This window comes from Chrysemys picta, chromosome 9 (assembly GCF_011386835.1).
Source record: "Chrysemys picta bellii isolate R12L10 chromosome 9, ASM1138683v2, whole genome shotgun sequence".
NCBI classification, from domain to species: Eukaryota; Metazoa; Chordata; order Testudines; family Emydidae; genus Chrysemys; species Chrysemys picta.
Genome location: NC_088799.1, coordinates 50,079,347 through 50,101,115, shown reverse-complemented (window position 1 = coordinate 50,101,115; position 21,769 = coordinate 50,079,347). Strand labels below are relative to the sequence as shown.

The following is a 21,769-nucleotide window of genomic DNA, read 5'->3' as shown; positions in this document are numbered from 1 at the left end:
ACTATCGTCAGTTCCAAGCATTTCTGGTGGAAACAGAATCAGAATAACACGATTTGCCCTACCACACTTCAGTTCGATGGCTTAGCTGGGGAAAGGTTTTGTCGTGATTTTTCGAGCTTAAAACTGCAATTGAAATGTTCTTAAATTTTAAAAAATGACCTCTACCTTTACTCACAAACAGTGAATGGCTTTGCACTACCAAGCACATGAATGACTTCAATCTTAGACTACAAGGGGAAAACGGGCTTATCTGTGACATGTACACCCAGGCGAAAGCATTCAGGCAAAAACTAGTTCTTTTCGAGTCCCAACTGATGAGGGACTGCTTTGCTCATTTTACATGTTGTGAGAAGTTCAACCAAGAAACTGAATCACGATTCCCAACTAGGTTTGCACAAGAAATCATTTCTGATCTGAAACTACAGTTCCAGGAACGTTTCTCTGACCTTGATGTGAATGCAGGAGAAATACGAATCTTCCAAAACCCATTTGATTGCGATCTCGAAAAACTTCCACCTGAACTTCAAATGGAAGTGATTGACCTGCAATCCAATGACTTGTTGAAGGACAAATATAAGGAAGGAAATCTGGTAGAGTTCTATAAATGCCTGCCAAGTGATCAATATGCTTATGTAAAAAACTTTGTCCATGGATTAATGTCAGTGTTTGGCACTACTTATGTGTGTGAAAAAAATTTTCAATGATGAAATATGTGAAATCCAACTACAGATCAACCTTGTCTGATGAACATTTACAACCAATTTTGATGATAGGGAACACTAACTTTGAACCACAGCTAAATGCAATTTTGTCAGAAAAACATCAGTACCATACGTCTCACTAATCCTAAAATAATATTTCTTTTTTTAATGATTTTGCATATATTTAATTTTTTCACAGTCGCTTCGGCCCGCAAAGTCCCTTAAAAAATCTAATATGGCCCTCGTCTCAAAGTTTGGAGACCCCTGCCTTAAATCACCAATCCTGTAAAACACACAGCACTTGTGAGCACTTATAATACAACAAAGGTAGGTTTATTTAAGCGGGAATAAAGATGTAACTAGACGTGAGAGAAAATGATGGAAACAAATGGTTACAGCATAAAACAAACTAAAAAAATGTGACGCTGGATCTACATGTCTCAATAGTTCCCTTTCTTAGCTAATAAAGTAGGCTTCTTCCCCTCCCCAAAGTTCGGTCTGTTCCACAGCTGCCTGGTTTCACAAGAACCAGGATCAAAACATTCATGAAACCCCCCTGCTCCTCAAGGGGTTTCTCAGTGAATGGATCCAGAGTGCCTCTCCCTACATTCTGTTATATTGAAAAAGCCTTTTGTCTTTATTCTTGGCCAGGGCACTCCACTGTAATGGTCTGGTTCACCTCCCAATGGTTTAGATCATTTGCACTTGGTTTTCCATTGACTGTTCTGGGATGTGGCAAGGGTAGACAATAGAACCTTGCATTACCTCACTGGCTGACTACAGAGGGGTGATGACTCCCTCTTGCTTGAAAGGGTCATCATCGAGACACATTACTCCTGTGACTAATTTCTACTCCAAGTCCATAAAGCAGACTTTCATTATAAATACAGTATTCCATAAACATTACCCGCACACACATCTCACAATGATTATGGGTCTTGACAAGTTACGAGCTTTCTGTAGATACCAACACATTCCTCTTTACAGATAAATCTCGTGTAAGACATTTTTGGTGTGGTGAGCTTTGGTCCAAGGTGAGAGTTATTTGCAAAAAACAGGAGAACCTTTGCCAAGGAGCCTCTGTGTCACAACAGGTGCTTAGCAAAATAAATCATTGGCATAAAATAAAATCCTTTGCCAGGTTTTTCAAAGAAACCTATTCGGTCATCTGCTGTGGATTTGACTGGTATGTCCGGTAACTCCCCATTCTCCTTAGTCTACTCTGACAGCCTGGGTCTTTTTTCTGGAGGCCAGCAACTAATAAAAGACTGAAATCCAAATAGACAGAAAATCATCTTTCTTCAGACAGTTTACTATCAAATGTTTAGCTACAATTATGACTGAAACTGTTCAAAAATTAATCAAAATTTTCTCCTCTTTCCTCCCCTGCTCATTGCCAATGGCTCCTTAGTGGAAAATAATCATTTAAACCTTAGACCGGACAGCGTTTTACATCTATTTAAAATGAGAGTTGTGCTCAGCGAACTTTGATGGGCTGGAAGAGAGCATGCTGAGAGCCTCCTGTGAGAAAGGTGGGGACTGGAAGCCTCAACAGATTGAGGAGGGAGTGCTCAGATAAAGAGCCTTTGCCCATTACGAACTTTTGTACATTTAGATTTAAGCTCTTTGGGATGGGTACTATCTTACTGTTGTCTATACAGGCCTAGCACAATGGGGCCCTGATGTCAGCAGGGGCCTCTCGATGTTATAATAGTGGCAGTAGAAGAAGAAGAAATCAAGAGCATCAAGTGATGCATGAATAATTTGTGCCAAGTCATCGGACCAGACCTTCTCCCAGGAGGGAGAGCGAAGATCTATGCACCCATTGCAGAGCATCACAACCAAAGCAAGAGCAGTGTGAAAGGGATGGGAAATTGCTGCGATCATCCCAGGTGTTTTAATGGCATCTAAATCCCAGCTGTGGGGAGAGATCTGGGGAGGGATGCTTGTTGTGTCCAACGGAGGAGATCCAACCCTACCTCGAATAGCTCGGCTGCCTACCCCCCCACCCCCCGCCCGCCAGTGAGCCAGGTGCTCTCCCAGCTCCACAGGGGCCCGGCCCGACACCAGAGTTGCGAGCTCCTCCGAGGGGCGCAGGGCGGCCGTTGCGCTCTCACAGCCGTGGGCCCCCGGGGTCTCCAGCGCTCACCGCGCCCAGAGCTGGGCGGGAAGGGGCTTTCCTGAAACCCGCCCGCCCGTGGCTAGCCCCGAGGGGACTCCCCATGGCCCAGCCCGCGGGGCCCGGAGCTAGTCCCGCACGGTGCCCCCGGGCGCCCCCTCTCCCCAGCTCCGGGGCGCGGAGCAGCTGCCCGGCCGGCGGAAGCGGGGCTCGGCCAGCGGGCGCCGCGCGAGCCCAGCCCGTCCCGCACATGGTGCCCGCCCAGGCGGCGGGGAGGGCGCTGGATCCCGGCGCCGGCCGGGGAGAGCCCCGCTGCGCCCCCGGCGGGCTCGCGGCTGCGGGAGGAGCCGGCGCGGCTGCCCTCGGCGCGGTGTCCCCGGGGAGGGCGGGGGGAGGCGGCACACGCGGGCTGGGCTCGGCTCGGCTCCGCCCGCTGCCCGGCTGCGGGGCGCTGTTGCAGGCTCCGGCGGGCGGGCGGGTGGCGCAGCGCGGTGCCCGGGTCTGTGCCGGCGGCGGGCAGGAGGGGCCGCGGGCTCCCCGCGAAGAGGCGGATGATGAACAAGCTCTACATAGGGAACCTGAGCCCCGCCGCCACCGCCGACGAGCTCCGGCAGCTCTTCGGGGACAGGAAGCTGCCCCTAGCCGGCCAGGTCCTGCTCAAGTCCGGCTACGCCTTCGTGGATTACCCGGACCAGAACTGGGCCATCCGGGCCATTGAGACCCTCTCGGGTAAGCGCCCGGGTGCACCGAGGTCAGGGGTCCCGCGGCGCCCCGCTCCCCCGAGCCTCGCTGGGGAGCGCCCCCGAGCCCTGCCCGGACCCTCCCAGCCCTGCCCCGGGGCACCCCAGCTGCCCGAGGACCCCTCTCCCCGGGGAGCCTCAGCGCGCCCCTCTCCCGCTCGCCCCCCGGATCCAGCGCCCCCTCCCCAGGGAGCTCCAGGGACCCTCCCCGCCCCTCCCGGGATCCCTTCCTGACCCCCCTCCGCGACCCCCGGCTCCCTCCCCCCGGGGATCCGCCGCAGGAATCCACTCAGCTCCCCACGCCCTGCTGGCCCCCAGGCCCTCGGGGGTCCTGTCCCTCGCCCCGTGACCCCCGACACCCGCCCGCGGCACCCGGGTCCCCCCTCGCCCCGGCCCTGCGGGACCAGCCGCTCCCGCCCCGCTCCCTCGCTTCCCTCCAGCCGGGCTATTTTTCCCTGATTTTTTTCTCCGATTTTATTGAGAGGAGCCGGGGCCCGGGGTCCGCCGCCCGGCCGCCCCCTTGCCACCCTCCCGGCCTCGGGCACCTTTTTACGAGGTGCCCTGCCCCAACTCGCCGGGGGCGCGGAGCAAAGAGCGGCCGAGAGGCAGCTGGGGGGCCCCGAGCGAACTGCAGCCCAGCCAGGGAGTAGGAGCCACACGGCAGCGCCAGGCCAACGCAGCCCCAAACACAGGGGACCCTCTGGCAGCCCCGACGGGCCACTCCGGCCGAGCTGGCGCCCCGTGCCGGGTAGGGGGAAAGGAGAGGCAGGAGGAGAGCAGGAGAGGAGGCATGTGGGGCTTGGCTGCCGGGAGATTGCCATGGTGTTCCGCGAGCAAGCGAGCGCAGCCCCGCGAAGTCCTGCTAGCTCTGGTTAGCGGAGTGGGCGGCAGGAGCCCTGGGAGTGGAAGCATGGCTGCCCCAGTCCTTCATTTTGAGGGCTACGGACTCCAGCCTCTCCATTTGGTGCTGCTTGTGAAAATGACTGTACTGTTGTCAGGGGTCCAGGGCGTGGACCCCTGGGCGCCCTCCCGCCCCCGGGCAGCACCCCCTGACCCCCCAGCAGGCTGCCCCCTGCCCCAGGGCTCTCCACGCAGTTCGGGGTGCAGGGCAGTCGCCGACTTTTGGGTAGATTTCCTGCCCTAGCTCCCAGACTGTGCTTCGGACGATGCTGAGTCTCTGTTGTTGTTGTGTTTTAAAGGTAAAGTGGAGCTGCATGGCAAAGTCATGGAGGTGGATTACTCCGTCCCTAAAAAGCTAAGGTAAATCCCTTTCCATGCGTTCTCTGTCTCGAGTCCGTGCGAGGGGCGGCGAGTCCCAGAACGGCTCTAGCTCCTTGGCAGCAGGGTTGTTTGCAAGGGTGCTGAAGGTAGTTGCAATAGTTGCATTTTTACTTTCATTATGGCTAGCTGCGTGCCCTAGCCATTGATTTACTTTTGAAGTCTGATGGGCTTTCCTCTTTCCACGCGGGTTGGGATGGAAAGCATTTCTTCCCAGTGCAGTAACTTGTTTACCAAATGCAAAAAGTCCCCCCCCCACACACACACACACTTTTAAAGATCACAATGGTAACAAAGGCTTTGTGGAAGACTTCCTGTGGCAAGTAAGTAGTAAATATTTACTGTGTCAGCTGAAATTCCCTAGCTAAAATTACAATTCGTTAGTTTTTGCTTTTCTTTCCTCTGAAGTGCTTTCTGCTGAGGGTAACAAAATGTCCTTTGGATAAGTTAGTCAATATCTCCAAGGCTTTGGAGCAACATCTTGATTTATTTTGAGAGTTAAAGAAGTTAAAAGCCCTTTTTGGCGTGGCAGCTGCTTATGAGCCAAAGTTCTGAAATGTTTGTAACCAAAAGGCACTAGTATGGGACGTGTGTAAACAGAACTTTCTGGGGATGGCATAGAATCTAATGCATGCCATTTAGATGGCTGCAGAGTGGTCTGTTCATGCGTGGGCAGATGGGGGTCTCTTCTGTCACTGACTTACTATTTGCATTTTCCTTGAATTAGTTTTTATTCTGATTGGGCCGTATGACACTTCTTCACTTTGTCACTATTGTTCCCTCAGGATGCAGCATATTCATAAAAACTTTTTGTGGTCATTTTGGTTATGAGTGTGAAGCCCTTGATCCAAATAAATCCAATGTACTGACTAATTTGTTATACTGTCAGGTAAACAACTTGTAGTATTTTACTAGGGCAGCTGTTTAACACAAACTTTTATAAATGTACAAGATCTGCTGCCATCTCTTTCTAAACTTCTAACATAGTGGTGGGCATTTTTTATCTTGAGAAATATAATTGCAAGCTCTGTCACAGATCTGCAGTGGTATAGAAAGGCAGTAGTGATTTTTCTGAGAGGCCTGCCTTTTGCAGGGATGGTACAGTTGAACTGTTATTATAAGGGGAAAAGGTGTTTTAGAGAGTTTGTATAGTTTGCGTGTTGATAGATGCAAAATCTTTTGAGCAGTGGAGGATTTGCAATATTATCTGGTGTATGTTATTTTTAAGTGTCACGAGACGTGAACTTCACAATGCTCAGAGAGCGTGGGGCAGGACATCTTTTAATGTGCAGCTTGTTGGTTCTGTTCCTGCTCTGAGTCCCCTCCCCCAGCAGTGGGTAAAGGGAAAGCTTTAAAGCAAATTTCACATTGAAAATGGTTTGGTTGCCTAACGGAGAACACAGTAGGCTGCAAAATGCGGCTTGCATTAAATGCCAGCTTTGTAAAGAGGTTTTAGCAAAAGAAAAATAATCCAGGCTTTTGTTTCTGCAAGCTGAAGTTTCTCCTTCCTTGTTCTCTTTTAGAATAATAAACACTAAATATATTTATGTTGCTGATTTGAAGTGTCTTTGAAATGAATCTTTTAACCAGGTGTGTCGAATGTGTAACTTAAAAAAAAAAAAAAAGTCTAGAATTTATTATATAGCTCAGCAGTCAGAGTGTTCTTTGAACATGTGCTCCTGTGAAATGTCTGAAGTGGAACTCAGTGAAAACGCAGGCTCACTATACAAATTGTATGCAAAGGCTCTTCTTGAATGTGTTAATTTGCTGATGCTGCTTCTTTAGCTTCATGCTGGGTCTTTTCAGTGTGATTGATTGTCAAGTATTATTTTTAAAATACGGGTACATAGAAAATTAACTTAGGCAGCTTGATGAAGTTTGGTGAGAAATGGCTAATGTCTGGCACTGGGATTGATATTGTTGGTTGTTTCTAATGCACATATGTGAAAGATGTGACAGTGTTCTGGTTTCTTATGCAATGAGCATGCAGAAGTTTACCTGGAAATAAAAAAAAGTAACTCTCAAATATTTCAAAGCAGGTAAATCTTTGCAGTAAGTTTTTCTCAGTGTTCTTGCACTCTTAGGACTTTAAGAATGATTGAGCTAGAGCCCAGTTAGTTAGAAGGGCAGTTCTCTGGGGATGTATTCACTTCCAGGTCTGTTACATATGTTACATAAAGCAAAAAGATGGGAACAGTGAATTCCTCTTTACCTGCAGTAAAAGCTTGGGGATCTCTGAAAAAAAATAATTGAACAGTCGAGAGAGAGAATCTAATATTTCTTTTGCCTTTTTCTGCTATATATTCAGCTGTCCCTGAGGGTTCTATTTCAGTTTGGTTACTTGGTTTCCTCAGATTGTTGAGTTCGTGTTTGGATTTGATCATGTCATTTTTTGACCTCTGAAAAAGCTGTTGTTAATATAAAGGTGTCTTTGGCTTAATATTAGTTAGCTTGGACATTTCATCCTGTTTTTTATAACATGGTTTTATCATGGAATAAAGGCTTACACAGGCTTACATTTAGTTTTTCTTTGTAGAAAACCCACAAACTATTCTAATGCTTGTAAGAATTAGAATTTGTGCAGTGACTTCCATTGATGTCAACAGCACCAATACGTGGGGACCCTTAATCTGCATGCACAGGACCCTGCCCAACGCCCCTTGCTCTGGCAAAATTGCCAGTGACTTTGTAGGGAGTTTTGTCTGAGTTAGCTGTGTAGGATCTGAAAACTTTCCATGTTACACACAAGCTGATACTGTCCTACAGTTCTGATGCTATGTGAATGTAAAACTATTGAATAAAACTGCAGAGAACTTCCCCTGAATGCTAGCTTTGTACCAGGTTAATTATATGTATTATTTTAAAATCTTTTGGTCCAAATTTGTTTTGTGTTTTATGGTTTTGTTTGATACTTTTTATGTTGTTATATGTTTGGACTGAATGTGTAGCATTGTAGTGTTTGGATTTAATAAAGAGGGAAAACCTCTGTTATGCCTGTTATTGAAATGTGTCTGAAATATCTCTTGATGTGTAAATAGTAAGTTTTATTCTCACTACTGTGTTTAGTTAAAATTTCCTTGAACCTTTTCAGGAATTAGATTTCAAAAACACAAACAAAAATAACCCTCATTCTCATCTGTATGTCTTTATGTAGCTAAGAAATAGTGTAAAATAGTCAGAAGTAGCACTGCAAACTCCACTTTCTATACACCTCCTCATGGTAATGTAGAAGGATTGGAGGTTACAGGGCTGGAGGTAGTGAGAAATAGCATGAAGTAGTGCAGGAGAGCTTATGAATTTGTCTTTCATGAGTTAAAAATCAGTAATTGTGTTCTCTCTACTTCAAGTGATTTTTGCCTCCTATAAGAATGTTAAAGAAAACAGTATCCCAATTGTTTTTTGTTTGTATGTACTACATTGTGTATAGACAAACTAATTTAAAAAAACCCACTTTTTATCATGTAAACTTTAAATTCTCTGGTAACAGAGAATGCTTCATTTGCTTAAAGTCATATTGTTTCAAGAATTTGCTGAATGAGAAGCTGTGTTTTAAAAAAAAAAAAAAAAAAAAAGTCCTGTAATTATGCTTTTTATGCAGACATGTAATACATCGAAAACTTTGATTCTTAGCTGCAGATGCTGAATACATAGTTAATAATAATAAACATTAGAAAACTGTGAATTATGAAATATGGACAAAACAAAAATCTGTTAATGCTAACTTTCATGTAATGTGTATTTGGCAGAAATAAAACAGATTAGTTTAAATAACTCAATTTAATGTTCACAATGTTTTAAATTTCCAATTCCTTTATTTGAAAAGACTTCTTCTTTTATGTTTTCAATATTATTTTTAAAAATCAAATGTATAACATTAGTATAATCTAGAACAATGCACTGGGTGAGCTAATTAGAGAAGTCTTCAAATCTAATTTAGTAGAACATTTAAAAATATTTTACTATTCTATTTAATGGCAAAACTTCAGTAGAATATTACTTTTCTGATTTACTTTAACAAATACAAATGTCTAATGCATTCAGATCTAGATTTTTGCAATTCAATCAAAGCAATGCAATTTTTAAAAAAAGACCCTGTTTCTAATAATCTGGAAACCTGCTGCACTTTTATGAAACTTGTCTTCATTTAAAATCCTTCCTTGCCCATGCATGTCCTGATCCTCTTTTAGTGTTTTCTGTGAATATGGAACAGTTGTTCAGGAGATAGGGGCAAGGAATATCTGCCAGAATTACACTTGTGAAGCTAATCTCCGAATGACTAGGGGAACAGTGATCTTTCACAATTTTCAAAAGGAAACCCTAGATTTTAGCTACTTTTAAAATATCAAATTAGAAAATTCAAGGCTGAAAGCTACAGTGTCTCTGTAGTGCTGGAATCCCCCATTAAACAGTTTGCTACTCTTTTTAAGAGGAAAAGGAACATTAATATGGTGTACAAAAGAAATCTGAAATAGAAAACTGTGCAAATGGTTTAAATATAGCTAGGTATTTGCTTTAGTTGTTGAAATAAATAATCAAAACACAGAGGTTTTTACAAAGAAAAATGTCCATTTTAAGGGTAGATTTTATTTTTGAAACTTCAAACTATTTGATGTTTAAGTGTGAATCACCATTCCAGCCTGAAACTGAATGTTCACAACTGCCCCAAGTGGTTAGAGACTCTGGTCTGAGCTTTGTGTGTAATTTTCATGATTCATTTTGGTGGTGGTAGTTTGAAATAAAGCAATATGTATTTTTTTTAAAAAGAATAGAGGGGGCAGAGTGTTGGGATGGCAGTGGTTGTTAAATATTTTAGTACTGCTATATCAAGGGGCAGAGTCACGTGGCACAAAGTGTGGACTACCAGAGGGCTAATATCATGACCATTCGGTTGTTGTTTCGTTTGTCCCTGATATGCATAATTGTGACAAAAATGATTTACATGTAAAATGATCCTGTTTAGTGCTTTAGCTAAGGAACCTCACCCTTGATCAACAGAAGTCCAATCAGGAGACATGACTGACACTTTTACATCTTTAGTTTCTCCCGCTTGCCTCCTTCTTGCACATACACACACAAGTAATTCTGTGTGGGATGCAATGAAAGAAATATGACTTTTCTGATCTGGGAATGTTTGACTTTTTCCAAACCCCATTCATGCCACATTTTTCAAATATTAATCAAAGATTTAAATGTCAGCTGCCCTTCTGGATTTCTAGAAAGGGGCAGGCTGGACCTGGGTCATTTAGTGTTTAAAAAATATACCCAAGAATTTTACAAAATGGAATCAAAGGATTCACATAGACACCGAGAGGGTCTTCTGGCTGTTGTGTGAACTGAGTCTCAAACCAATTTGCGCTCTCTCTACAGAGCACAGCTAACTGTATATGGAGTATAATTTATATCTTCTTAAACAGCCGTGATTAAGTCACAGTTAGACAGGAGTTAACTGGTTTATGGAAGAATGTTGACATTGAATGTACTTTAAAAATAATACTTACCTACCCTATAGCAGTGTAGGGAATTGTAATTAGTTGGCATTTGGACTGTGTTTTGAAAATGTGAATTGCTGAATGTGCCGAGTATTATTATTTTAGCAAAACAGAATGACACTTAGTGGGACCCAGCACTGAAAATATTTATTTCCCCCCCGAAGCTCACTGTCATTAAAACACTTTTTAAAAAGCTCTTTTACTTTATAATTCCACTGGTTGCTTTTGCAAACTTATAATTTGCATTTGGTGGCATGTATGGGTTCTATTTTGGGTAGCCAAATTGCAATGTTCTTCCAGCATTATTTTTAAGGTTTTCTTTTTCCTCTTCTGGTTGTGAACTTCATTCTGGTTTTCCACATATTGTACCAGTGAAAGGGAATAGTTGCAATTTTTGTGTACGATGCTGTGGGAGAGAACAGCAGAGTCTATCACATGGGATTCCCAAATGGAGGAAAAAAGCTTGAATGTTTGCTCCATTATCTTGCTTCAGACCTTGCTTGTAGTAAATGCCATTTCATCAGGCAGGATAGTCCATTTTAAAATAGTGAAATGTACTTTTCCAAGAGGTTTTCTTCATTTCAAATTATGCCTTACGTGATGCTTATCTGTGCCATATTCTAGTATGGGTTTGTTTCTTGATGACAAGATGTTCTTTTTTTTTTTTTAATAAGCATTCCACATGCTGCTGAAGAAGTCTAAATATCTAGAATGGAATTAAGTTACAAGTCTCCGTGTTACTGTGTATAGGCAGCTATTCTCCTTTTACTATGTGTGTGTAACTTTTTTGAGTGTCAGGTACACATGTTTATGGAGAGGAGATTAGACCGATGTGTAAAACATACCAAGCTTTATATTTATCAGCTTGCTGGAAACCCATGAACACCTATTTGCACAGACAGACTATTGTAAATACACCTGCTGAACCTCTGAATCTATAGTTTAGCGTTCTCTCGCTGCTTGTTTAAAGCAAAAAGTAAACTCTTGAAGAATCTATCTCAGAAATACATCTATACAAATATTGTGGCTCATCTGTTGTGTGTATGTGTTCCTCCCCTCTTCCTATCACCAGCATGTGGAAGGTTATGTCTTGATAGGCTCTGATTTGTGTGAATGGATGTATTCTCCTGTCATAATCAGGAAAGGTGTCTACTGGGAATAGGAGTAGTGTTACAATTCCTAAAGAGCAACACACAGTTTTCTCCAAATGCCTTACTTGGGGGTGTCTGGGGCTGAAAGTTCTGTGAAATGTGAGGAAGGAGCTCATGGAAAAAATAGTTCAACAAAGTAAATTGTCTGTACTGGCAACAGAGAGACAAGGTGGGTGAGAACATGTATTTTATTGGACCAACTTCTGTGGGGAAAGAGACGAGCTTTCCAGCTTGCCCAGAGCTCTTCTTCAGGTCGTTGAAAGATACTGGTAGTGATGACAGGTTTTCACGTGTCACTTCTCCATTAGCCTGTTCTTTCCCCATTTTCCTCTTTGTGTTGCTGTTGAGGTGTGAGAATTGGAAGTAAAATTGAGAGAACAAGCAGTTTATATTGTACTCCCATCCATCTCCCCATCCCTTTGCCTTCAGATAGCATAAGAAAAAAATCACGTTATAAAAATAAGTCAGTAGTGGATAGTTTGTTCTAGAAGCTGTGGTAAACGCCAATCCTAAATTAATAAGCTCATTGAGTATCAGGGGGTAGCCGTGTTAGTCTGTATCTACAAAAACAACAAGGAGTCTGGTGGCACCTTAAAGACTAACAGATTTATTTGGGCATAAGCTTTCGTGGGTAAAAACCTCACTTCTTCAGATGCATAGAGTGAAAGTTACAGATGCAGGCATTATATACTGACACATGGAGAGCAGGGAGTTACTTTGCAAGTGGAGAACCAGTGTTTAGGAATTGTAACACTCTACTCCTATTCCCAGTAGACACCTTTCCTGATTATTATCATTGAGTCACTTAAGCACACGGTTGCTGGAAATTTTATACATATGGTGTATTGATCTAATCTGGAGGCAAAATACAGACTAGAGAGCTACAAGGAAACGTCCACCCAGGCCACCTTAGTTCCTATCTCAGGTAGCTAGTTTAAATGATCTCCAAACAGCTTTCAGTGTAATTGTATTAGAGACTCTCTCTACAAAGTGACCTGCTTTGATTGGTTGCATGCAATGTTGTTGTGGTACTATAGGTCTGGAATGGCAATATTTTCCATAGATGCGGGGAGGAGGAGGGGTAAAGCACCTATATTTAGTAATGGTTAAAAACTAACATTACAGAGAGTTTTTGCCCAAGCCAGCAAAAGTTGGCATCTGTAATTTGGAGGAACTTGATTCCTTCGAGGAAGGAATCTCTCTGGTATGTTATAGCTATGTGCACTGATGCAGTTTGTTTGATATAGATTGATCTCTATTTCTCTCTATTTGATATACCTCCCTAGCTGTACAATAGGGATAACAATATTATTTTCTCTCTTTCACCCCCCCCCCCCATCTGTCCTGTTTGTTCAGCCTAAGAGCTGTTTAGGGAGGGACTATCTCTTATTTTGTATGTGTACAGCACCAAGCACAGTGCGTGGCACTACTGTCAGACAATCAGAATACCAAGTCCCAGTGGGTATAAGCTTGATGCTTGGGGGGTGTATTGCTGGCGAGAGATCCAGCCAGCTACATCCTTCTGGGGAGACGTGCCGCTTGCTGCAGTGAAGTCTGCAGACATGCAAGATTTGTTCAGATGAGAAATGCCTAAGTAAGAAGCAAAGGTTTTCATTCCACATTGAGGGAACTGTTGCAGGGAGGCAGCTGGCAGTCCTGTTTCTCCACCCAAATTCTCAGGGGCCAGTGAGCAGTTTAATGCTGATGTGGATGGTCAGGGTTGAGGACACGGCTGGTCTCCCACAGAGCTGCTTGTCACTGCTGTCCGATTCCCTAGGTCTGGGTTACGGTGTGGAGATGGTGGCAGGGTGACCCGCAGATAGCTAGCAGGCTGCTAGTGGAACCTCTGCTATGGTTTTTACAAAGTGGCATGCAGCCGTGCTCTTCTGCTGCCGGCTGTGCCTGTAGGGCGGGCTGCGGAGGCTGCTCACTGCCCTGGTCAGAGGAGAAGTGTTACAGGAATCTTTGCTTGATGAGCTCCTGCTCTGATTAGAATGGAAGCTGTTTAGCCTGGAGTGACATGTGCCCTCGCAACGCCTCTTCTCCAGATCCACAGCACACTTTCCTTCTCTCCTCCTCCCTTTGCCTCTGCTGCCTCCGGATGCCTGCTCCGGGTCCAGCAAATTAACCCCCACTCACAGTGTCAGGATCTCATTCTCCTGCCACCTCCTTGCTCCCGCACTGGCTCCTGGGGGCCTCTCCCAAGCCTTCTCCAGCCAGGCTGCTCACACGCCTTCCAGCCTCTCTGCCTGCACAAACCTTTCGCTCCTGTCTGTCTTCCCCTCCCTGCTCATACCTCTCTGCCTCCATCCAAGTAATCTGCCCTTAGCCTGGGCAAGGTCAGCTCCCACCCTCCGGACTCAGTGGGTTCTTCGTGCCTCTCCCTGGCTTCCTTATTGGCCCCCCAGGCCTGGGTCAAGCAGCTCACTGCCCTCCTTGCTCTTTAGACCTGGCTTTACCAATCGCTGCTCTGAGTTCCCTCTTCCTGGCCTCATCTTTCTTCTCTTTGTTCTTCCTCTTTCCCCCTTCTCCCAGGACTGCCATATCAAGGATAGTCTGTGTGGTCAGCCCCTCTGAGCACCAGCCCTCTCCTCCGTCCATTCTCCGGGTGCTAGGGGGAACTCCTCCCTAACTGCCCTGCTCTCACTGCCTTCAGTCCTGGCATGGCTGCCTCCTGCGCGCCCTCTGCTGAGCGTGCTGGAGAAAACGCAGGCTCCTTGCTCACGTCCTCTTCTGTCAGCTTGTTCCCCCTTTTTTGTAGAGCATCCCTCCCCCCCCCCCCTTGAGCCCAGTTCTGCCACCCTCAGTGAGTCTTGCATGCCCAGCCCCAACCCCCTCTGCTCACCCTGCCCCTCTGCTTTGTTCACCTCACCAGCATCTGTGGAGAGAAGTGACTGGATCTGGTGCAAGCTACTTCCTGCCACCCTGCTTCACCCTCTCCTCCTTCATTCTGGTTCCTGACACTGAGGTTTCTCTCTGACCCCGGACCCTATCTCCTCCACCTGCAGGCTCTTCTTGCTCCCCCAGTCACTGCTTCCCCCTTCACTTCCAACTACCTTCCTGGATGTTCTCCTGTGCCCTTGTTTCCACCTCCCTCTCCAAACATCATCCCATTTCCCTCCTCCCCTCTTGTCCCCAAATGTGCCATCCACAGCCCCAGCCTTGACCTTCTTCCCTCTCATTTCCTTTTGGGCCCCTCTGCCACCTGGCTTCTGCCTTGTCACCCATTCCAAATGACTTGCCAGTGGGTGAGTCAGGTTCTGGCCACATGCCCTGCTCGGGGGAGCCATTATGCTAGCTCTGTGCCACCTGGGGTTTCTCCCTAGACAGGGCCAGTTCCCAGCTGGCCAGAAGCGCCGGGTTCCTGTCCTCTGTGTGTCGGCAGAGCCGCTCTAAGGGGCTGTAGTGAAGCAGAGACTGTGGCCCCTTGTGCCTGCAGCTCCCTCCCATCTCCATGGTACCAGGTGAGCCCCCTGCATTCAGAATCCCCCTTAGAACTCACTCCTTGGACACCAGTAATTGCCCACTGCGGTAAGATGGTGCCACGCCCCTCGTCGTCTGAGACTGGCTCCCTCGAGGGATAGAGCCCTTGCCCACCGGCCTTCCTGGCATGGTGTCTCCACGTGGTTTTTCCTGGTTCTCTTTGGCTGGCCCCTAGATGGGTGTGTGGGGTTGAGGGGTGAAGGAGGACAGGGAGTGGAGGAAGTGCGTTTCCCCCCAAAGACATTGGAGCCCGGGCTCAGCAAGCACAGAGGCCACCCCAGACTGTGGGCACCGCTGTAGCTCAGCCACCTGAAAGGGTCAGGGAGGGCTGAGATGGCTTCGCACCCATTAGCACAGCTGGCACTGCGGGAGCTCATGCAGTGCATGATGTCATAAAACACTGCCCCCTAGGAATTCCAGGGGAAACACAGCCTCCTGTATCACTGCCTACCCAGGCCTATGCCTTAATGGCACAACCCAGCTCCTAGATTGCAAGCTCCCTGGGGCAGGGACTACCTCTTGTTTGTGAGCCTATGGCCATAGTCTCCAGAGCAGTGGCCCTTATTGTGTAGCATGAGGAATCCTGCAAGGTGCTTGTCGATTAATATCCATTCGCCAGCCCTTAATTATGGAATCCCGAATTGCCAACTGTACATTTTAGGAGTGTAATTTTATGAATGGCCTTAGACAGCTTGAGAATGAAACAGTGCCATGTGGCCTTTGTGACATTGCAAGCTACTGAATGAATGTGTGTTTGGGGGGCAGGTACGGGGCGGGGGGGCAGGGAGGAGCTGGCATTGTTATGCAAACAGCGGAGTTTGAAAATTCTGTTTCCTCAAAGGCTTGACATTAGTAGGGCCTGTGAAAGTCAGGCAAAGAACAAACACAGCCGGATGGTTTGATGTGGATATAATCAAGAAAATACATGCTACCAAATTAACCTTCCCCCCACCCCCCAAAAGAAAAAAAAGAAAAAATGGTTTGAGAAGGGAAATTGGCATTCTGAATCCTAAGTGAATGACATGGACTTCTGGGTTACTCCAGAGCTATTCTTACACTGAAATACTTGACACAACATTTTGGCAGGAATCTCAGGTGAGCAGAGAATATTGAATTCCTGATGACACTAGAAGATACTTTCCTTGTTTTCCAAGTGGAATGTACAAAGAGGGACTCTAACCACGTGCTTCTTGAAAGTGCAGACTTCTCTGTGTATTGACATGTATCAGTGTAGCAGGGTGGTCACCTGCTCCTGCCCTGAAGGGCTTGAAATCAGCCCTGGGAGAGGGCTGAGACTGTGAGAGGCCTGCTGATAGGAAAGCAGCAAGCCTCCGCTGATTGGGGAAACAGCCACAGCTGTGGCCATGCCCCAATCAGGCCACAGCTGGTCCTATAAAAGGCCAGTGAGCCAGAAGCTGGCAGAGTCTCTCTCTCTAGCTGTAGAGGGAGATGGACCTGAGCAGAGTACCTGAGTGGAGCAGGGCTGGGGAAAGGGAGAGGAGCTGGGGAGCTCGAGCCTGGAGAGCCCCAGGCTGCGGCCTAGCAGAAGGCCAACTGGTACTGGGGGTTGCAGAGGACAGCCCAGGGGTAGGCAAAGGCAGCAGGTCCAAACCCAACTTTGCCAGTGATGAGTAGGCTGGTACTGCAGTCTGCCCCAGGGTGCGGGGGCTAGACGATGACTGGCAGTAGCCTTACGACTGAGGAGAGGTGGGGATAGTGGGTGGGGGTTCCCCGGGGAGGGGAGACCCTGAGAGTGAAGGGTTACCGCCAGAGAGCAGCACCCCAGATAACGGGGCACCAGGTCCGGGAGGGACACGGGGGGCCAGTGGCAGCGGGACATTGGCCTGCAGAGGGCACTCCGGAGGCTGGACGAGCTAATTCCCTGAGAGACCAGCAGGAGGTGCCACAGGGACTCACCCACAGGGGTGAGTCCCACACCGTCACAAGCAGATTACTGAAGGAGACCTGCTTCTGTCTCTGGACTCTTCGGTGTCTGTACAGCACATAATTGGTGTTGCAGAGTGTAGTGTTTTCTGATACCACTGAAAATCTTAGATCTGGTGTAAGATACAGGGAAGATGCCTAAGTGAAAACCCAGTATATACTTCAGTATATATTCACCATTAATGAACTATTAAAGAGTAAATCAGAAACACCATTATTCTGATGTGCAGCAATCTCAAAATTTTATAACAATGGGAGTTGTCACAAGTCAGTTACAAAGTCCAAACCAGTTTGTATCTATCTATATGCACACATACTTGGTGCTTTAAAAGGGCCAGTTTCACAAAGCTGAAAACAATTATGATCCAAATCAGTTGGGAGGAAGAATTTAATCAGAAAAATGTGAACGATAACTGGGAATTGTTTAAGAAAACTTACTAGATGCCCAAAACGCCACAATTGAGGAAGAAGGCTATATTGGTTTAAAAAATGACCTGGTTTAGCGGGGAAGTGAAGGCAACTGTACAAAACTGTATGTGTGTGTGCGCGCGCGCATATACAAATGGAAGAAAGGGGAAGTTGACAGTAATGAGTATAAATCAGAAGCTAGGAATTGTAGAAATTTGATAAGGGAGCCAAAGGGAGACAAGGAGAAATCCATGGCCAACAGAGTTAAGAACAATAAGGAGATTTTTAAAGTATATTCAGAACAGAAAGAATCCTGACAATGGTACTGGTCTGTTAGTAGATGGAAATGATAGAATTATCAATAATAATGCAGAAAAGGCAGAAGTGTTCAATAAATATTTCTGTTCTGTATCTGGAGAAAAACAGATGATGCAGTCTCATGTGATAGTGATAACACTCTTTCCATTCTACTAGTCTCTTTGGAGGATGTTAAACAGCAGCTACTAAAATTAGACATTTAAAAAAAAAAGCAGATCCAAAAAAACTTGCATCAAAGAGTTTTAAAAGAGCTGGCTGAGGAGCTTGCTGGATCATTAACATTGATTTTCAATAAGTCTTGGAACTTCCAGAAGACTAGAAGAAAGCTAATGTTGTGCCAGTATTTTAAAAGGGTAAATATGATCACCCATGGAATTGTAGGCCTGTCAGTTTGGCATTGATCCTGGGCAAGATAAAGGACATGATTAATAAAGAATTAAAGGAGGATAATATAATTAATGTCAATCAGTGTGAGATTATGGCAATAGATCCTGTCAAACTAACTTGATATCTTTTTTGATGAAATTACAAGTTTATTGATAAAGGTAATAGTGTTGATGTAATAGACTTCTGTAATGTGTGTGACTTGGTATTGCATGACATTTTGATAAAAAAACTAGAAAGATATCAAATTGAGGTGGCACACATTAAATGGATTAAAAGCAGGCTCGATGAATCTCAAAAATGTAACTGTACACGGGAATTGCATTGAACAGGTGTGTTTCCAGTGAGGTCCTGCAAAGATCAGTTCTTGGCCCTATGCTCTTTTACATTTTTATTAAAAACCCGGAAGAAAACTTAAAATCATCACTGATAAAGTTTGCAGCTGACACAAAAGTTGGGATAGTGGTAAATAATGAAGAGGGCAGGTCACTGGCACAGAGCAATCTGAATTGCTTGGCAAACTGGGCACAGGCAAACAATGTGCATTTTAATATAGCTAAATGTAAATGTATACATCTAGGAACAAAGCATGCAGGCCATACTTACAGGATGAGGGACGCTATCCTGGAAAGCAGTGACTACAAAAAAGATTTGTGGTTGTGGTAGATATTCAGCTGAACATGAGCTCCCAGTGCGATGCTGTGGCCAAAAGGGCTAATGTGATCCTGGGATGCATAAACAGGGGAATCTCAAGTAGGAGTAGACAGGTTATTTTATCTCTGTATTTGGCACTGGTGCGACGGCCGCTGGAATCCTGTGTCCAGTTCTGATGCCCACAATTCAAGAAGGATTTTGGTAAATTGGAGAGGGTCAGAGAAGAGCCACAAGCATGATTAAAGGATTAGTAGACAACTTATAGCGATAGACTCAAGGAGCTCAGTCTATTTAGTTTAACAAAGAGAATGTTAAGGGTTGACTTGATCACAGTCTATAAGTACTTATCTGGGGAACAAATATTTACTAATGGGCTCTTCAGTCTAGCAGAGAAATGTCTAACACAATCCAATGGCTGAAAGTTGAAGCTAGACAAATTCAGACTGGAAATAAGATGTAAATTTTTAAGAGTGAGAGTAATTAACCATTGGAACAATTTACCAAAGGTCGTGGTGGATTCTCCATCACCGGTAACTTTGAAATTGGCTCTTTTTCTAAAAGCTCTGCTCTAGGAATGATTCTGGAGAAGTTCTCTGGCCTGTGTTACACAGGAGGTCAGACTAGATGATCACAATGGTCCCTTCTGGCCTTGGAATCTATGAATCTATTTCTTACATCAGGACTGTAGCTGAAGAGTGCTGTGAAATATACTCCTTCCTTTCTGGATTATGGTGCCGCAGGAATAAGACTGCAATAGAATTGACAGATACTTTCTGTGCAGCACGTAACCACTGTTCTTACTGTGATGTTTCTTTGTTAAATTTATCTGATAGAAAAACAGCTTTTCTGATAAATGTGCATTGAGATCTCTATGGGTCCAATATGCCCTTCCTGGCTGCTCTTCAAATTCCTTGATTGCAAACTGCAGTGGGCGTCTAGAGTGTGAAGGAAATTGGTACCGAGCACATCTGTGTATCTGCGTTATATTTATCCCTAGCTCAGTTTGACACTTCCACTGCTATATTTCAGCCTAATTTTTACAGTCAAATTCATACCTCTAAATAAAGGTTTATGAAAGAAATGTTACTAAATTCTTACCAATAATTACACTTGAATGAAAGGAAAGTGTAGCAAGAGAGATGCCATGATAGCATCTAGTCCTAATTTTAATAAATTCTGTATGTAAATAGCCTTGTTTTCATAGTGTGTTTAAAAATCCATACCTATCTTTAAAAAAACCAACCTCACATGTTAGATGAAATCAACAAGATGGTTGCTGAGTACAGACATTTAGGTGACTCTATTGTTTGTACCTGTTTGCAGTCCCTGGATGTTTTGATAGCATTTGTGGTTTTTCCGCAGAGAAGTGGCTTGTTTCTGTTCCAGAGTACATTGAACAGCCTTTGCACTGGCCAGCTTGTGTTATTTCATTTGCTTTTATTGTCTACAGATCTAGCCAGCTATCGTATGCCAGGTGCATGGAGATTATCTCTTGCTTGTTTTATATTTTTGTTTGTCCAATAACCAAAGATCGCTCCCTCTCTCCCCTCTAATGAAGATTAAGACTTTTTACACACAATTCCTCTACCAGCTGCCAGAGTTGTTTTGCCATCTCTGTAACTGGGTGAGGTCTCATTTTTCCAGTTCTGCTCTGTTGTGGTTAGGCATGGCCTATAAGTGGAAAATGTATCTATCTATCTTTTTTTAATCACAGATTTTCCATGAAAGGTGCCACCTACTGTCCTGTACTGGTGGCCAGATTCCTTTCAAAGTCAAATACAATGTGAAAGGGTCTATTTGGGTTCAGCATTCTACCACTGAAAAAGAAGACCAAGCCTTGACTTTGCAGCAATTCTCAAAGTGTGTGTGTGTGCGTGCGCACAGAAAATGTATCTGATTGCACCTAGAATGAGCCCTGGGAGCGCAGCAGTAAGAGAATGCGGCTTTCATTGCTTCAGCTCTTTCAGCTCCATTGTTGATTTGATTGCTCAAAACATTAGGCCTTGTCTGTACTTCTACCAGCAAACCCTCCCAGCATAGATGATGATCTAGTAGCAATAAATGCTTTGTCTGGTGTGAGTTATTCCAATTCCCTGAGCAAATCAGTTATACCAGCGCAGGAGTGTGTTGCTGGCATAGCTGTGCCTACACTAGGGCTTGTGCCGGCACAGCCAGGTCAGCAAACAGTCACACTCCTAACCAACATAAGCAAGATGGTGCTGGCAAACCTTTGATGTGTAGACTGGGCCTGAGACAGTCTGGCACAGCCTCTCTTTCCCTCCAAAGTAGAATTGTCCTGTTGATCACACAGAAAAGTGAGGGAGCAGCAGGGATTGAATAAGGGAGGCTCATGGAGAGAAGAGCCAGGAGGGTCGCTGAGCAGGTATGGAGAAGGAAGATGCCCCAGAGTGCAGTTTAACACAAAACACTCTAGGAACTTTCATTCCCAAGTAATAACCTTGAGCTGTCAGTACATGACATGCACTAGGTTGCAACAGGACAAGATATTGCACTGCAGATAAGTAAGGGCGAGTGCCATCCCCTATGCCTGCCCCCACGCTCTGTTCCAGGGGACGGAGGTAAAAGCACTCAGTGGGTATGTCTTCCCTGCAATTAGACACCTGTGGCTGGCCCATGCAACTGGCTTGGGCTAAGGGGCTGCTTAATTGCAGTGTAGAGGTTCAGGCTCATGCCAGAGTCTGTGCTCTGGGACCCTCGCAGGGTAGCATTGTCAGTGTAAGCAGAGCCTCAGAGGAGTTGTAGATCCACTGGTCTGAGCCTAACCCCTCCTCTGCCCGGCCTCTATGTCAGCAGGACCTCGCCCTAGAGCAGAGCTGCCAGATGCATGGAGAGCAAACGGGGGGCTCCTGGCTATGCCCCCCAGTGCCTGAATACAGCACCTGATCTGCTGTAGGTACTCCTGGGGCTGTGGTCAGCACTGGGCCCTGCATACAAGAGCCCCACCCTGTTCAGATCCTCTCTGGATCCCCCACGGGGTAGGGCTGAGGATTAACCCCCGCCAAGGGCCCGTCGGGGAGGCAGCATTCCTCCTGTGATTCCATTAGGGAGGAGTCTGCATCTCTCCTTCCCCACTGGGGCC

At 45.6% G+C, this 21,769-nt stretch overlaps 1 protein-coding gene across 5 annotated transcripts in view; it reads left to right on the top strand.

Moving 5' to 3' along the window:
* Positions 1-3,147: 3,147 nt before the first annotated feature.
* IGF2BP2 (insulin like growth factor 2 mRNA binding protein 2) overlaps positions 3,148-21,769 on the top strand; it is a 98,090-nt gene continuing 79,468 nt past the window's right edge. For 2 of the 5 annotated variants that reach the window (XM_005308639.4, XM_042853460.2), the window contains exons 1-2: positions 3,295-3,549; positions 4,760-4,820. In XM_005308639.4, the coding sequence (XP_005308696.1) occupies positions 3,372-3,549; positions 4,760-4,820 (239 nt within the window). In that variant the 5' untranslated portion in view covers positions 3,295-3,371. Of the gene's footprint in view, positions 3,550-4,029; positions 4,309-4,759; positions 4,821-21,769 lie in introns of those variants that run through there. The other 3 variants (XM_005308638.4, XM_065556194.1, XM_042853461.2) reach the window with 3 other exon arrangements.